The sequence below is a fragment of the Erythrolamprus reginae genome, chromosome 12, assembly GCF_031021105.1.
Source record: "Erythrolamprus reginae isolate rEryReg1 chromosome 12, rEryReg1.hap1, whole genome shotgun sequence".
NCBI lineage: Eukaryota > Metazoa > Chordata > Lepidosauria > Squamata > Dipsadidae > Erythrolamprus > Erythrolamprus reginae.
In genome coordinates this window covers 23,972,433-23,989,886 of record NC_091961.1, presented here as the reverse complement: position 1 = coordinate 23,989,886, position 17,454 = coordinate 23,972,433, and the positions used below count along the sequence as shown (strand labels likewise).

At 44.6% G+C, this 17,454-nt stretch overlaps 1 protein-coding gene across 2 annotated transcripts in view; it reads right to left on the bottom strand.

The window, feature by feature from the left end:
* Positions 1-17,454, bottom strand: part of FLI1 (Fli-1 proto-oncogene, ETS transcription factor) — a 145,211-nt gene that overhangs the window by 104,205 nt on the left and 23,552 nt on the right. Inside the window, exon 1 of one of the 2 annotated variants that reach the window (XM_070765186.1) lies at positions 11,043-11,365. The exons of the other annotated variant lie outside the window; for it this stretch is intronic. Within the exon in view, the coding sequence (XP_070621287.1) occupies positions 11,043-11,060 (18 nt within the window). The 5' untranslated portion in view covers positions 11,061-11,365. Of the gene's footprint in view, positions 1-11,042; positions 11,366-17,454 lie in introns of those variants that run through there. 2 annotated transcript variants of the gene reach the window in all.

The following is a 17,454-nucleotide window of genomic DNA, read 5'->3' as shown; positions in this document are numbered from 1 at the left end:
ATCAAGCCCAATGTAGAGCATGTTGCAATAATCAAGCCGCCAGGTGATAAGGGCATGAGTGATGTTGAGCAGAGCCTTCTGGTCCAGATAAGGCCACAACTGGTGTAACTGGTGAACCTGGGCAAAGGTCCCCCTGATTACAGCCGAGAGATGTTGATCAAGCCTCAGCTGTGGGTCCAGGAGGACGCCCAGATTGCGGACTCTTTCTGAGGGGCTTAAAATGTCCCCCTCCTTTAGAACCACAGATGGGGAGATGGTGTAGACCTTCGGAGGAAATGCCCAGAGCTGCTCAGTCTTGTCGGGGTTGAATTTGAGCCTGTTGACTCCCATCCAGCTTCCAGGCACCAGCACATTACATCAACTGCTTCACTGAATTGACACAGGGTGGAGATGTATAAGGACTCTACCTTGACAGGGGGTTGAACTAGAAGACCTCTAAGTTCCCTTCCAACCCTGATTGTATGATTCTATCTGACAGTCTCAAAATGGGTGAACAGTGCAGTCAGGTGGTAGGGAAAGCAAGTAGAATGCTTGGCTGCATAGCTAGAGGTATAACAAGCAGGAAGAGGGGAATTGTGATCCCCTTGTATAGAGCGCTGGTGAGACCACATTTGGAATAATACTGTGTTCAGTTCTGGAGACCTCGCCTACAAAAAGAAAATTGAACGGGTCCAAAGATGGGCTACAAGAATGGTGGAAGGTCTTAAGCATAAAACGTATCAGGAAAGACTTCATGAACTCAATCTGTATAGTCTGGAGGACAGAAGGAAAATGGGGGGGGGGGCATGATTGAAACATTTAAATATGTCAAAGGGTTAAATAAGGTTCAGGAGGGAAGTGTTTATAATAGGAAAGTGAACACAAGAACAAGGGGACACAATCTGAGGTTAGCTGTGGAAAAGATTAGAAGTAACGTGAGAAAATATTATTTGACTGAAAGAGTAGCAGATGCTTGGAACAAACTTCCAGCAGAAGTTTCAAGTTTCAAGTTTTATTGGATTTATATGCCGCCCCTCTCCGAAAACTCGGGGCGGCTAACAACAATCATGAACAATATACAATAAAATCCAATACTAAAAGCAAGTTAAAACCCCTTAATATATAAAAACCAAACGTGCATACAAACATACCATGTATACAGTTGTAGCGGCCTAGGGGGAGAAAAAAGTCTTAATTCCCCCATGCCTGGCGGCAGAGGTGGGTTTTAAGTAGCTTACGAAAGGCAAGGAGGGTGGGGGCAATTATAATCTCTGGGGGGAGTTGGTTCTAGAGGGCCGGGGCCGCCACAGAGAAGGCTCTTCTCCAAGTGACATTGCCTGGAATAAACATATATCCAGCCTAAGATAAAATGCAAGAAATAGGATAAGGGCAGACTAGATGGACCATGAGGTCTTTTTCTGCTGTCAGTCTTTTATGTTTCTATATGGTTTAAAATTCTGGATGTATTAAACTTTCTGGGAAGATAGCTCAATAATGTTATTTCACTTGTGAACTGCACATTTCTCTTCTCTTGGCAACAATTCTTATCTCCTTAATATAACAGATGTTTCCAATCTGGTCCCATGTAGATATTTTATGTAATCCCTTTTAGAGAATAAACTAGGCAATGAGAACTATTTGCCACTCCTGGTAAAACAGAGAAGAAAGAGACAATACAAAGCCAATTGTTTAGCCGCCCATGAACTGAAAAAGAGAGGGGTCTTTAAAAAAATAAATTAACTGTCACTGAGTTATGATGCATACAAGAGTATTTGAGATCCCGAGAGTTGTTTTTTATTTTACCTAAATTGTGTTAATGTGTTCTCTGTGCTTGAGTGTTTCCATGTAGAACTTTTATTATTCAACTAGGCAACGTTATCAGTGTTATTCGGAGTGGGGTTTCTTCTCCGCTTATATACCTGTATACTGCACGAGTCAAAAAGAGGGCGGGGAAAATATTTACTGACCCCTCACATCCTGGACACAAATTGTTTCAACTCCTACCCTCAAAACTTTGCTACAGAGCACTGCACACCAAGACAACTAGACACAAGAACAGTTTTTTTCCGAACGCCATCACTCTACTAAACAAATAATTCCCTCAACACTGTCAGACTTTCTACTAAATCTGCACTTCTATTCTACTAGTTTTTCTCATCATTCCTTTCACCCATTTCCTCCCATGTTGACTGTATGACTGTAACTTGTTGCTTATATCTTAAGATTTTTATTAATATTGCTTCTTCATTGCTTATTTGACCCCTATGACAATCATTAAGTGTCGTACCACATGATTCTTGACAAATGTATATTTTATTTTATGTACGCTGAGAGCATCTGCACCAAGACAAATTCCTTGTGTGTCCAATCACACTTGGCCAATAAAAATTCTATTCTATTGTATTCTATACAAGGGATTTGACCTGTCTATGTCGATGGGAGCATTTTTTTTGCCATAATTTTTTTTAAAAAATTCTCCAACACAAAGTTAAAAACAATACATAATTTTCAATACAAAATCAACTTATTGTCAAACACACACACACACACACACACACACACACACACACACACACACACATATATATATATATATATATATATATATATATATATATATATATATTTCTTTTTTCTTTATAATCATTCAGTGGAGGTTCTTATATCTCTTTCTTTCACAAAGGGACTGTAGAAACATATAATATCTTATATATTCAAAAACCTCTTAAAAATATAGCTTTTCTCCATCTAATATTAAAACATTATAATAACCTTTACATTAATCGCTGGTCCCCAAATTCACTTCTTATTTGAGTCTTACAAATCTGTTGAGCTAATTATTTCAAAAGGCAATTTTCTTATAATTCTTTAAGACAAATAGATTATATTATAAATACGGGAGCATTCTTGATGGTTTCTTGATTAGGTGATTGTTTAATGTTTATTTGTCTGAATTGATAATTACTTGATTAGGGTATTGTGTACAGTTTGATTGTATTAATTTGGGTGTTAATCTCTGCTGATCTGGGTGTCCCTGGCAAAGAGGTGTTGTGGTATCCAAGGACCCCACAGTTCAACCCCAAGCTACAAATATTCTCCCCTATTGGTTAATTGGGTTATGTGTTGTTTGGACACAATTATTGTGTCCACACAACACACGAAACACGGGCTTGCTTAAAAATGTGATAAGAAAGGGAAAATGTGTCAGATGTAACCTTAAATCTTAACGGTTATAATAGTGTATATAATATATATAACAGTATATAATTATTGGATAATTGTTAATAGGGGATATAATGAATAGGTAAAGATAAAAAATATTTAGGTATTTAAATAAAAAAATATTTATGGCTAAAATAAAAAAAATATTCATGGCTATAACTAGGAAAATGTAGAATTGTAAAGGAGAATTTCAATGATGTAAAGCTGTATTTTGTGGAACCATATTTTATGTGTGGTGTATATTATTATTATTATTAGTGGTAGTAGTAGTAGTAGTATTAGTATTAGTCTACGGAGAGGGGCGGCATATATATCCAATAAATCTAATCTAATCTAATTAGTACTAGCACTAGTATTAGTATTAGTAATATTATTAGTAATATTAATTAGATTTATATGCCACCCCTCTCCGAAGACTCCAAAGATATGTTTGTCTTGTATGTTGTTTTGCTTTTAACTTGGAAAATTGCAATTAAAAATAAGAAAGAAAGAAAGAAAGAAAGAAAGAAAGAAAGAAAGAAAGAAAGAAAGAAATTGCTTTGCTTCAGTTTGCCAAATAAACCGTAAGTGACTAAAACCATACCACAAACTATGCTGGCTGGTTTGAACACAACAGGCTCTGCCATGAAAGTGCGAACCACATTTTGTTCTAGTAACTTTTGTGAAGCTACACACCCAGCGGATCCCATTCTAGAGAAACAACAGCAAAACCTCATAAAACGAACTGTTCATAGAGGAAGGGAGTCACTTGGAGAGGTCATATGCATTATTCATGTGCTTTAAATTCCAGCAACCGAGGCATTCCTCCTGCAGCACTCGAGAGCCAAAACTGAAACTGGACAAATATTTCAAGCAGAACATACTTTGCAATGATCCCTCTGGCCTGTCCTTAAAATGATCTTCCATCCGTTATATTGTGGCGAACCAAATTTGCAAGCAAGGAGGAGCTGCAGCTGCAGAAAAAATGCCTCTTGCCGTTAGGACTTTTTAACCAGGTGTCCCTTGGCTGCCAGAAACCAGGAACTTCAAAATCATATTTCTTGTGCCTATTTCCTGACAATTTTTTTTTTCACCAGCCAGCTCAGAAGCTTTGAAGTTTTAGCCTGAAGGATCAAAGCCAGGTCTTGTCTCGGAGACCAAGGGTTGCCTGGAATTTTAGGATAAATTAGGATACCTATCATCCATCTATCTATCTATCTATCTATCTATCTATCTATCTATCTATCTATCTATCTATCTATCTATCTCTCTATCTCTCTATCTCTCTATCTCTCTATCTCTCTATCTCTCTATCTCTCTATCTCTCTATCTCTCTATCTCTCTATCTCTCTATCTCGCTATCTCGCTATCTCGCTATCTCTCTATCTCTCTATCTCTCTATCTCTCTCTCTCTCTCTATCTCTCTCTCTCTCTCTCTCTCTCTTTATCTCTCTATCTATCTATCTATCTATCTATCTATCTATCTATCTATCTATCTATTTTTGCCGCCCTTCTCCTTGGACTCAGGGTGGCTTACAACATGTTAGCAATCCGGGTCCTCATTTTTACCCACCTTGAAAGGATGGAAGGCTGAGACAACCTTGAGCCGGTGATGAGATTTGAACCACTGACCTGCAGAGCTAGCAGTCAGCTTATTACAGGTAGTCCTCAACTTACGCCCAAAACTGAGCCCACCATTTCTGCTGTTAAGTGAGTTTTGCCCCCACCGAACCATCTTTCTTGCCTCGGTTGTTAAGTGAGTAACCTGTTGGTCGAGTGAATCTGGTTTTCCCTTTGACTTCACTCGTCAGAACATCACAAAAGGGATCGCGTGATCTTGGGACATAGCAACGGTCGTAAGTGTGAACCATTTGCCAAGCCTCTAGTATTTTGATTACACGACCATGAGGATGCTGTAATGGTAATAACTGTGAAAAATGACCATAAGTCACATTTTTTTCCAGTGTCGTAACTTTTAACAGTCACTAAATATATTGTTATAAGTCAAGGACTCCCTGTATTTAGAAATTGGTGGCTGGATAGGTGGATTTATAGTTAGTACTCTGTACAAACGGATGGATTGGCAATATATAAACAAGCCAACTATGTACGTTTGTATGTATTAAAATAATACAGCTTTAAATGTATCACTGAGTTCCGATTGGCTCTAGTGTTGAAAGTTACCATAAGAGGGCGATAGAGATCAATTTGCTGATTCATTCATTATTGGCACTTTGACCTATATAATAAGCTCTGTGTTATTCTATGATAGTTTGGTGTATTTGTAAGCTGTAATGTACATTTGATATGTAAGACAAAGACAGGCTGGTAAGAACATTATTGTATTGTGAGATGTTTACTGATTTAAATATGTATGACCTGGACTGTTTAACTTGACTGTGCTATTTCTAAAAAGTAAATACTAATTGCCCTTTATATCTGTGTGTATGAGTGGATAATTACACATATCTCCTGGATACCTACTGCAACCCCATGTTTTCACTGTGCATTGTCCTTGATCACTCAAGTGTTGTTCTTCACACTCCTTAACAATCGTTGTTAGCAATACTATAGATCTTCTTTCTCTTACATCTCTTCCTTATTCCACTGCCATTTTAAGGAGGCTGCAGGCAATTAAGATGGTACTTGGGGAGTCAATTAGTATAATATTCAGGACACCAGAAAGCATAACGCAAAATCAGCAGAGTATTTATTTATTTATATCCCACCTTTATTTTGGGGGCTACCTTTGAAAAGTGTTCGGAAACTTCAGATCGTGCAGAATGCAGTTGCGAGAGCAGTCATGGGCTTTCCCAAATATGCCCATGTTACACCAACACTCCGCAGTCTGCATTGGTTGCCGATCAATTTCCGGTCACAATTCAAAGTGTTGGTTATGACCTATAAAGCCCTTCATGGCATCGGACCAGAATATCTCCGGGACCGCTTTCTACCGCACGAATCCCAGTGACCGGTTAGGTCCCACAGAGTTGGCCTTCTCCGGGTCCCGTCGACTAAACAATGTCATTTGGCGGGACCCAGGAGAAGAGCCTTCTCTGTGGCGGCCCCGACCCTCTGGAACCAGCTCCCCCCAGATATCAGAGTTGCCCCCACCCTCCTTGCCTTTCGCAAGCTCCTTAAAACCCACCTCTGTCATCAGGCATGGGGGAATTGAATTTATACATGGTATGCTTGTTGGTATGATTGGTCTCTTAAATCGGGGGTTTTAATATTATTTTTAATATTAGATTTGTTACATTGTTTTCTTTATTGTTGTTAGCCGCTCCGAGTCTTCGGAAAGGAGCGACATATAAGTAAGTAAGTAAGTGAGTGAGTGAGTGAGTGAGTGAGTGAGTGAGTGAGTGAGTGAGTATGTAAGTAAGTAAGTAAGTAAGTAAGTAAGTAAGTAAGTAAGTAAGTAAGTAAGTAAGTAAGTAAGTAAGTAAATAAATACATAAATACATAAATACATAAATACATAAATACATAAATACATAAATAAATAAATAAATAAATAAATAAAACAAATAAATAAATATAAATAACTCAAGACAAACATATATAATATCCCTTCCTCCTATTTTCCTCACACACAAAAACCAACCCTGTGAGGTAGGTTAGGCTGACAGAGCAACTGGCCCAAAGTCACCCAGCCATTTTTCATGCCTAAGGCAGGACAAAAATTCACAGTCCCCTGGCAATTGGCCCAAAGTCACCTAGTCAACTTTCCTGCCCAAGGTAGGACTCGAACTCACTGCCACCTGATGATTGGCCCAAATTCTATTTTAGATTTTATGGTGTTTGATTGCATATTTCAAGACCTGCAGGTAACTGAATACCAGGAAAAGAGACTTACTTGACAAACCCATCTCCCGAATTAACATTTTGGGTGTCGATTTTTGCTTTCAGAAGTGGGACCTCCAGAAATACCTTTTCAATTTATAATTTATTTTAGTACACACTGGTGCTTTAAGCAGTGGTGCCTCCCATCCTAGTTTTATATATATATACAGTGGTACTTCTACTTAAGAACTTAATTCGTTCCGTGACCAGGTTCTTAAGTAGAAAAGTTTGTAAGTAGAAGCAATTTTTCCCATAGGAATCAATGTAAAAGCAAATAATGTGTGCAAACGTATTAGGAAAGAAATAAAAGCTCAGAATTTGGTTGGGAGGAGGAGGAGGAAGGAGAAGAGGAGGACAGTCAGGGCCCAGAGTGAAGGGAACATTTCTTTTCTCTGGGTGCTGGCAGAGGTTTATTCCCTGTCCAAGCGCCCAGAGAAAGGAAAATGCTTCCTTCGCTCTGGACTGCCAAAGCCTCCTTAAGCACCACCGAAAGGCTCCTCTGGCAGCCCAGAAAAGCCCGAGATGGCTGGGATTAAAGAGAGAATGGCAGGAAACTGGCCAGGCCTTCGTGCCGCTCTCAAATTTCCTGGGAAATTTTTCTGGGCTCGGGTTCTTAAGTAGAAAATGGTTCTTAAGAAGAGGCAAAAAAATCTTGAACACCCGCTTCTTATCTAGAAAAGTATATATATATATATATATATATATATATATATATATATATATATATATATATATATATATATATATATATATACTGTGTGTGTGTATATATATATATATATGTATGTATGTATGTGTATGTATGTATGTATGTATGTATGTATGTATGTATGTGTATATATATATATACTGCACGTTCCAACACAGGGGACAAGGGAGTATTAGAACAGTGCAGACCTAAGACGAGGGCATGGGCAAAAAAATTGCAAGAGCAGACATGTACCACTATGGAAAGTAACAACGATAATGGGGGGGGGGGGGAAGTAATACCAAACACCTCCGAAGTATTGCCTCGTAACTTTGAACCTGCAGAGACTGCCTTGTAAGGCAGAAGCTTTAACCTCTAGACCACAGGCTCTGCTCCTTTCAGCTTGTACCAGGGAAGAGTTATATGTTTTTTTTCTGTCTAATCACTCTGGTATACTGAAATATGGGAGAAGCATACTGTTTCCTTTTTGCCTCTCAGTCCCTCCTGGGGTCATATCCAAGGCACTTAAACTTTTATACCTGACAAACTATGATCTATATATTATAATCTGTATATTATACACATATACATATATGTGCAAACACGCACACACATGTGCACATGCACAAACACACACAAAACAAGTCTTCACCCCCCCACACACTTTTTTTCTCAACTTTGTGGTGCCTGTTTTGGGCCTGGTGCCCTATGCTTAGTCTACTTTATGCATATGTCTTCAAGCTTGGCAACTTTAAGACTTGTGGACTTACAAGTCTTAAAGTTGCCAAGTTTGGGGACTGCTGGCTTAATGGTTAACATGCCACCACTGCTTCTCTCACCTGGATTGGGGTGTTTTTCATTGGCAGGAGCGGAAAACAGCAACAGAACCGCTTGGAACATTTGGAAACTGCTGCAAGGCCCTTTTGGGGTACGTGGACTTCAGCTCCCAGAATTCCACTGCCAGAATGGCCATTGATAAAGATTCTGGTAGCTGGCGTCCATACCTTAGGAAAGGACCAGGTTAGGAAACACTGCACTACTAAGAGCAAATACCATTCTGGAATGGAATTGCAAAGGTAAATGAAAATGGCTTTACGTTAGTATCTTTTACCACCAGCAACACTGGTATGGTGCCCTTTGGCCTTCTCCCCCCAAACTCCTAATCCAGAGGAAGGCCTCCCTGCCAACCTTTAATCTGGAGGGCAGCTTCATTGCCTGGAAGGCAAGCCGGGAGACCAGATGGCTGGGCCTGGAGTCCAGGAGGCCAAAGAGAGAACTGGGCTGACGTCCAGGAGATGTGGTTAGGAGACAAAATAGCTCCAGTCTTTTGCTGGGGCTCCCGGACTGCCAGGTCATCAAGATCCTTGCTTATCCTCACCACTCACTTCCCCTTCCTGCCCTTCCCTTTGGGGCTGCAAGGTTGCACTTGTTACTCACAGAGGCCCTACTGGCCCTCGGCCCCCTCCTTCTAATCAGTTGTGGGTTGGAGGAGGGCAGAAGGAAAGGGGGAAGGCCAAGCTATAAAGCTGCTCTCCTTCCCTTCCCTTCCTTCCTCCTCGTCCTCCTCCTGCTCCTTCTCCTCCTCATCTTTTTCACCTCCTCCTCCTCCCAGCTCCTCCTCCCACCTCTTTCTCCTCCTCCTCCTCATCTCCTCCTCCTCCTTTCCTTCTCCTTTTCCTCATCTTCTCCTCCTGCTCTCCTTCTCCTTCTTCTCATCTTCTCCTCTTCCTCCTCCTCCTCCTCCTCCTGTCTCATTGTCCTCCTCCTCTCCTCCTCCTCCTCTATTCCTCTTACTCCTCGTCTCCTCCTCTTACTCCTCTTCTCCTCCCCTCCTCTATCTCCTCCCTCCTCTTCCTCCTTCTCCTCCCCCTTCTCCTCCTCCTCTACTTTTTTCTCTTCCTACTCCTCCTTCTCTTCTTCTTCTCCTCCACTTTTTCCTCCCTCCTCCTCCTCCTCCTCCCAGGTTTAAGCACATCTGGGATGCCCCTCAGAGGCATTTTGACAAGGTGGCCGAAACATTTTTAGGGAAGGGGGGGGGGGTGAGGCAGGAAGAAAGAACCAAGTTTCTTTGCAAGGTTTTTTCTTCTTCTTCTTCACGAAAAACAGCGCAGCGGTTGTGTTCTCAAGAGAGGTTTTGCGCAAAGAGCCAAAGCCGCAAGCTTTCGCCTCCCGTTGCACGAATCCTCCTGCGAAGCCAAACCCGCGGGGGAACCGAGAAAACCCGGCTTCCTCGTCACAAACCCTAAGCAAGCAAGGCCGGGCAAATACAATCCGCGCAGCTACAGGATTTCCAGTAGCGGCGGAGCGCAGTCTGAGGCTTTGGAAACGGGGCCGCTACGGATTAAAAACATCTCAAACGCTTTTCGGCCGATGAGATCTTTCGGGCCCCCAAGAAAGCGATTGTCGGCCCTGGTTTTACAAACCTTCCTTTCAACGCTTGCACTCTTTTCTTGCCAATTTTCCCCCAAAATACGCATTGCCGTTTTTTTCTTTTAAAAGGGAACAAACCCGAAACAAAACCTACATTCCCTTCGGCCGGCTCGTGGCAAAGAACAAAATCTCTTATTTGACAGCCGTCCGAAGAAAAGGTCCTTAATAAACATCTCCCCTCTCCCAAAGCCGATTAAGGGGGAGGGGGTTATTTAACCTCATTTAATTCCTCCCCCCAAACACACACAAGCCGTCCCGAATAATTTTCACGCCCCTCTTTCCTCCACCGCCCTTGTCCCGTGTTGGAGTCTTTTTCTCGGACTCCGAACTCCGCTAAAACTTTTGGGCTCTGTCTCGAAGCCCCTCCCGGTTCGCAGAACCAGCCCCGTCCGCTCCGCTGTTTCTCTCCCATCCAACCCCCCACTTTCGATAGGATCGTCCGGACCGGCCCCTGCCAGAGATCCAGAGAAGGGAGCGGGGGAATGGAAGCCCAGGGGCAAACGGCGGAGCCGACGACGGGGGAGGCCGGCTTTGGCCCCGGCCGGAGACGAGGCGAGGCTCGCATCTAAGGGAAAAGCGCTGCGCTGCGCTCCCAAACTGCGCACTTTCTCTCGCCTCCGCCTTTCTCTCCCCCCGCTTTCCTTCTTTTTCCAGCGGTTGCGAAACTTTGCAAAGCGCGTTTTGCTCAGTTTTGGCGAAATTTTTTGAAGGCGAAGAGAACTGGAAGGAAGGAAGGAAGGAGGGTGGATTTAAAAGGAAAATCCGATCCGCCCCGCGGCTCCCAGTTAACGGAAGCCAGCCAGCCAGCCACCCTCGCCAAAATAATAACACATCGCTCTTCCCGCCCCATTTCTCCGGCGTCCCTCTTCCCCTCCGTCTCGCCCTCGCCGCCTCCTCTTACCTTGATAGTCCCGTCCATCGGTCTCGATCTCCAGCCGGGGGTCCCCAAGGTCCCCACATTGACCCGGTTTCCGCGCGGCGCCCCTCCAACGACGCCCCTTCCTGAGAGGTCCCAAACTCGGATCCTGGCGCTCCACGCGACTCCTTCTTAGCCTGGCCTTGCGCTCGCGGCGCGCTCCCGACGTCGACTCTGAAACACCCCCCCTTCCTTCCTCCCTGCCTGGGGCGCGTCCCCGCGAGCTCTTTCGGGGTCTCTCTCTCTCTCTCCGTCCCGCGCTCCGCTCCAAAAACGCGCGTCTCCGGGCCGCCGAAGGCTCTCCGACCACTCCCGGCGCTTGGCGCAAAGCGAAAGGATCGACAGTTTAAAACCGGATGAAAGTGTTTGGTTCTTTTTCTCTCCACCCCCCGGCCAATTTTGGGAAGTGAAGTCACTTGGTGGGGAAGACGGCCCGCCCGCTTGCGCGCCCGCCCGATCCAGAGACAAGGCTGGATGCGCCCAATAGCTGAGCCCGCCGGGGTCTTTTTGCTCAGGATCGCTTTCGAGGAGATAACGACCACTCCGAGTTCTATGGAGCCTTTCGGAAGGCAGAAGGAGGGCTACTTTCGCCTCTCGTCGGGTGGCATTAAATAGATATACAGTAATACTACATCTGATGGAAGGGAGGGAAGAACTGAACAAACCAGAGCCGGTCGCTCTCACAGACTTTTGGTACCCTGCATCGGCGTCCTTTAGCCCACTTTGAATCGCCTGGTCGCCCAAATGCGCCCCATCCTTATGCGATAAGACCTGGTCGTTGGCCGCGGTTCTTAGGCAGCCAGCTGGAGCCGTGACATTTCCGTTTTAGTTCCCGCACGTTGGAGGGTGGGTTGGTGGGTGGGTAGGGTTATTAATCTCTCCCCCCCCTTTTGGAGGGGGTGGAGGGCTACGGTTTTCGCCCGGAGTTTCGAAGAGCGGGTGGCTGTAATTCAATCCAGATTGCTCTGTTTCGGGGACTGGGGAAATAAATGGTCGGCGCGTAAAAGTCTTAGAATCGCCCCGTGCTCAATTAATTTATAACAGGACGATCGGACCTAACTATGTTAGGTTGATTCCCCCCACCCCCCTAATTGTTGCTTATGCATGCTGTGGTCAGAGTGCCTCTAAAGGACACGTGGATGTATTTGAATAGTTCTTCCTTCCTTCCTTCCTTCCTTCCTTCCTTCCTTCCTTCCTTCCTTCCTTCCTTCCTTCCCCTTCCTCTCTCCCTCTCTCCCTCCCGCCCTTTCCTGCCTACCTACTCCTACCTACCTCTATACCTATGTCACTCTTGACTCCTGGAGACTGCCTGGACTGATCTCTGCTCTTTCTTGGCCCCATTTGTGGAAGTGAGTTGCCTCTTGTCTCCTTTCTAGGGCTGAGAGGTCACCATTTGGCTTCCAGCCGAAGGCAGAACTAGAATTCATGGCCTCCTGGTTGCGGGATACCAGCTAACTCTCTATTTAAAGCAATGGCTTGGTTTTCTTTCCTTTTCCTTTTTAAAAAGTTTGATTTTATAAACGTGTCCTACGTGTATTGCATCTATGACTGCAATTTTATATGCAGTAGATCTGGGAGCAAGTCTTCTTGTATTCGATCTTTCTTTCTTTCTTTCTTTCTTTCTTTCTTTCTTTCTTTCTGTCCTTCCTTCTTCCTTTCCTTCTTTCTGTCTTTCTCTTTCCTTTCTTTCTTCTTTCTTTCTATCCTTCCTTCTTTCCTTCCTTCCTTTCTTTCTGTCCTTCCTTCCTTTCTTTTTGTCTTTCCTTCCTTCCTTCCTTTCTTGCAAATTAATTCTAGGGCAGTTTTTTTTTTTTTTTGTAGTCTTTGGAGTTGCTGGTAGGAGCGAAGCGTTTCCTTTATTTCCGCAACTGATTTTTATACTTTTACCTACAGCTTACCTAAAGAAGATGACCTCAAAAAAATCTCTGGCTTCAACAATTCTTACTTTAGTGTAACCACTCTATAACCGAGCTAGGAGGCTCTGATGCTACGCGAGTCAAAGGATCGCGCAGTGCCATCCGGAAGCCTGTTTCATTCACTCATTCATTCAGTCATTCATTCATTCATCCATCCATCCATTCATTTCTGCTACGTGGGTCTTACTCTAGAGTTGACACGGGTTTACCCGTCCAGTTCCCCGATCCTGGCCCCCGACGCCGTTTTAAAGAAAAAGTCATATCAAGATTATAAAACCACGTTGGTTGTTGTGATTCTTATCACTTTCCTGGAATTTGGAAGGTTGGTAGAGACGAAATAAACGCACCAGACCGCTGACGGTTTTAAAGCTAAAAACAAGAGATCCCTTTTCTAGATTTCTTGAATTCAGCACCCCCACCTAGCTGGGAGACTCAGGACGTGGGGGGGGGGGGGCGGGAGAACCTAAAATATAGGGCAGAAGGAAAACGAGATTCGACAGCCGCGAAGCGCCAGTCCAACTTTCTGGACCGTTTTATGGAAAAGTAAGGGCATTGCAGCCTTCATTGGGGGCCTGTGCCTGCTTCGGCTGGCGGCGGTACCGTCCCCTGCCATAAAGAAGCGACTCCCCCCACCCCTTCAATTCACGCCTCGCCCCTCCCAAAGATACCGAGGCGACAAAGAACGGGGGCTTTTCGCGAGAACAGCGCATCTCAGAGCCGTCCGCAAAACCATCCCCAGGAGCAGCGACTTTTCGAACGAAGAGAGAAGAGCATTGAGACTTATCTACCGCTTTACAGTCCTCTCTAAGCGGTTTACAGAGTCAGCCTCTTGCCCCCCACAATCCGGGTCCTCATTTAACCCAACTCGGAAGGATGGAAGGCTGAGTCAACCTTGAGCCGGCGGTGAGATTGGAACCGCTGAACTACAAAAGCTAGTTAGCCGAAGTAGCCTGCTGTGCTTCACTCTAACCACTGCGCCATCCCCGGCTTTTATGATTATCATTAAAATGATAAAATTATAGGCGGTTTATGATGATCATTATTACGATTAGTGGGTCGCCTTCCTCCTCCTCCTCCTCCTCTTCTTCTTCGCCGTCTTAGAGGGGAGAAACCCAAATCTATCTATCTATCTATCTATCTATCTATCTATCTATCTATCTATCTATCTATCTATCTATCTATCTATCTATCTATCTATCTATCTATCTATCTATCTATCCACCCACCCACCCACCCACCCATCCATCTACCTATCTATATGTAAAACTTATATGCCGCTCTATTCCACATTGGACTCTGGGCGGCTTACAATAAAAACAGCAATTAAAAAAACAATTTAAAAGTACATGAATAACTTTTAATAAACCACACATATCTCTCAATCATTCGAGGCCGAATCAAGATAGTAACCTAATGGCTGATTTCCCCCAAACTATTTCAACACGTCCGTTTCCTTCGCCCCTCGACCTGCAACAAGCCGGCTTTAAAAAAAAGACGGCAGGGACGTCCAGAAACGCCGTTAGTTAAAAAATTAAAAATACAAAGCACCTCCCACATTTTAAAAAAATATTTTGGGAGCGTGTTAGACTTTCTTTCCCTCTCCCCCTCCGCCTTCCACCCACCCCTCCCGCAAAGACGCTACTTTCTGCCACCTCCAGTCTCCTTTTCTCCTCCCCCACTCCTTTTCCTGCTCGGGATTTTTTATCCAGGAAGGCAGCAGCGAGAGACGGGGGCTGCCTACAGAGACCCCCGAGAGAGAGGGGGGAGAGAGAGAGACCCCGCCCCAGTCCCCTTTCGCTCCCAGCCTCCAAAAAAGAGATGCGCGGTGGCATCCATTGAGCCGGCGGGGAAAGGCCGGCTTAGGTCGGGGTTTGCTTTCCTCCAGAGGTGGGTTAAGAGTGAAGGCGCCTTCTCTCTGCCTCTCTCTCTATCTTCCCCGTCTCTCCCTCCCTCCCTCTCTTTCTGTCTCTCTATCTCTGTCTCTTTGTCTCTCACTCCTTCCCACCCTCCCTCTCTCCCTCCCTCTCTCTCTTTCTCTCCCTCTTTCCCCCTCTCTCTTCCCCTCCTTCCCTCCCTCCCCCCTCTCTCCCTCTTTCCCCTCTCTCTGTGTCTCTCTCCCTCCTTCCTCCCCTCTCTCTCTCCCTCCCTCCATCTTTCTCTCTCTTTGTGTGTGCCTCTCTCTCTCTCCCTCCTGCCCCTCCTCTCTCCCTCCCTCTCCCTCCTTCCACCGCTCTGTCTCTGTTTCTCTCTCCTTCCCTCTCCCCCTCCCTCCCTCCCTTTCCCCCTCTCTGTCTCTCTCTTTCCCTTCATCCTAGGCTCCCTCCTATTCCCAACTAGCCCCCAATCCATCCATTCAACTCCACTCCCCCTTTTCACAACCTGGACGTGACCAAAGCCGGGATTCCTGCTTGTCAGCCATTCAGGCCCACCTCCGCCGGTTAGAAGAGGGAATTCAAGACCAGCCTTCTCCCCCAGCCTTCACCCCGCCGGCTCCCTTTCCTTCGGCTTCCCCCCCCCCAACCCTGTCTACTTTTACAATCCAGGCGTGGGTCTGCAGAAGAGTCCCCTGAGATTCCCCCCACATCTGGATGCTGTAGCGGGGTCAGGTCCCTTCTCGCCTGGGGCCACTGGAACTGGCATTCAATTAGAAGACGTCGGGTTTAACTCTTGGCTTGCCGTTGCCGCCTCTCTGGTTTTCAGCATCTCCCAGGCTCCTCTCTCTCTCTCTCTCCCCTCCCTCCCTCCCCCTTCTCTCTCTCTCTCTCTTTCTTTCTTTTTCCTTCCTTCCTTCTCTCTCTCTCCCCTCTGTCTCTCTCTCTACCTCTCTTTCTCTAGCTGTGTGTGTCTCTCTTTATTTCTTTCTCTCTCTCTCTTTCTTTCTCTCTCTCCCCTCTCTCTGCCACTCTTTCTCTGTCTCTCTCTCCATCTCTCTCTCTTTCTTTATTTCTTTCTCTTTTTTTCTCTCTCTCTCTTTCTCTCTCTCCCCCCTCTCTCTCTGCGCCACCCTCTCTATCCCTCTCCCCCTCTCTATAGCTCTCTATCTCTCTCTACCTCCCCAAACCCCTTTGCTTTAATCTCCCCCCTCCATCCCCAATGTAGGACCATAATTGAACCCAAAATTTATGGGGTGAAGTGAAATATTTGTTAAGTGAAAGTCTGTAGCGTCTGTAGTGTCTTCAAAAGGAAGCGGGGGACAAGAAAAATAAAAGTGAGTTTTAAAAGTGTTAAAAGTGAGTTTTTCCAAGTTAGAAACATAGAAACATAGAAGATTGATGGCAGAAAATGACCTCATGGTCCATCTAGTCTGCCCAGCTAAAATACTATTTCCTGTATTTTATCTTAGGATGGGTATGAGTTTTTTAAGGACTTTCCTTGGCACAGTCGTTCAATGAATATTTGCCATTGTTAAATGAACTTTACATGTGGAAAAGTTGCAAAAGCAGAAACACCCCTCCCCCCAACACTGCAACCGTCTTAAATACGAACCAGTTTAAAAAGCATCTGCATTTTTATCACATGACCACGACGAAGCTGTAATGATGGGGATGATGGAAAACAGTCCTAAGTCATTTTTTTCCCTCACTGCTCTTTGCTGTCATTAAATGAAACTGTTGTAAATGGAGAACTAATTTGTAATTACTTCTAATTACAAATAGTTCTAATAACTAATGTAATTTGGAGGAGAGAGAAGAAACAAGGGAAGAAGAAAAAAGTTCAAGACTTTCCTACACTCCCCCTTCTTTCAGCCCAGTATGTGCAGCCAGGCCCTATAGGTATCAGTGGGGCTTTGGGGCAGGAAGGGAGAGAGTTACTTGCAAACCACGAGTGCCCAGACAGAAATCCTGCCAGTCATTTTCTAAAATCTAAAAGGCTCCGAGGCTCCGATTTTCAATGGATCCCAATGAAGAATCCCCAAAACTCCTGGCTGCCTCGGAAATCATCAGGACGTCAAGTTTGACTTTCGGGCGACCCCACGGGTAGGAATCGGTGGGGTGCCTTAAAACTCACCGTCCAAGCCCAAAACCTGACATTGAAAGTAATGACTTTAAGGGGAGGTTGGGGGAAGCGATCCTGAGAGGCGGCAAGAAAAGTCAAGATGGAAGGAGGGAGGGAAGGGGGGGAAAGAAAGAATAGAATAGAATATTGGAATGAAGAGTAGATTAGAATAGAATAGAATCGAGAGAGTAGAGTAGAGTAGAGTAGCGTAGACTAGAGTAGAATAGAATAGAATCGAGAGAGTAGAGTAGAGTAGCGTAGACTAGACTAGACTAGAGTAGAATAGAATAGAATTGAGAGAGTAGAGTAGCGTAGACTAGACTAGAGTAGAATAGAATAGAATCGAGAGAGTAGAGTAGAGTAGTGTAGACTAGACTAGAGTAGAATAGAATAGAATCGAGAGAGTAGAGTAGAGTAGCGTAGACTAGACTAGAGTAGAATAGAATCGAGAGAGTAGAGTAGAGTAGCGTAGACTAGACTAGAGT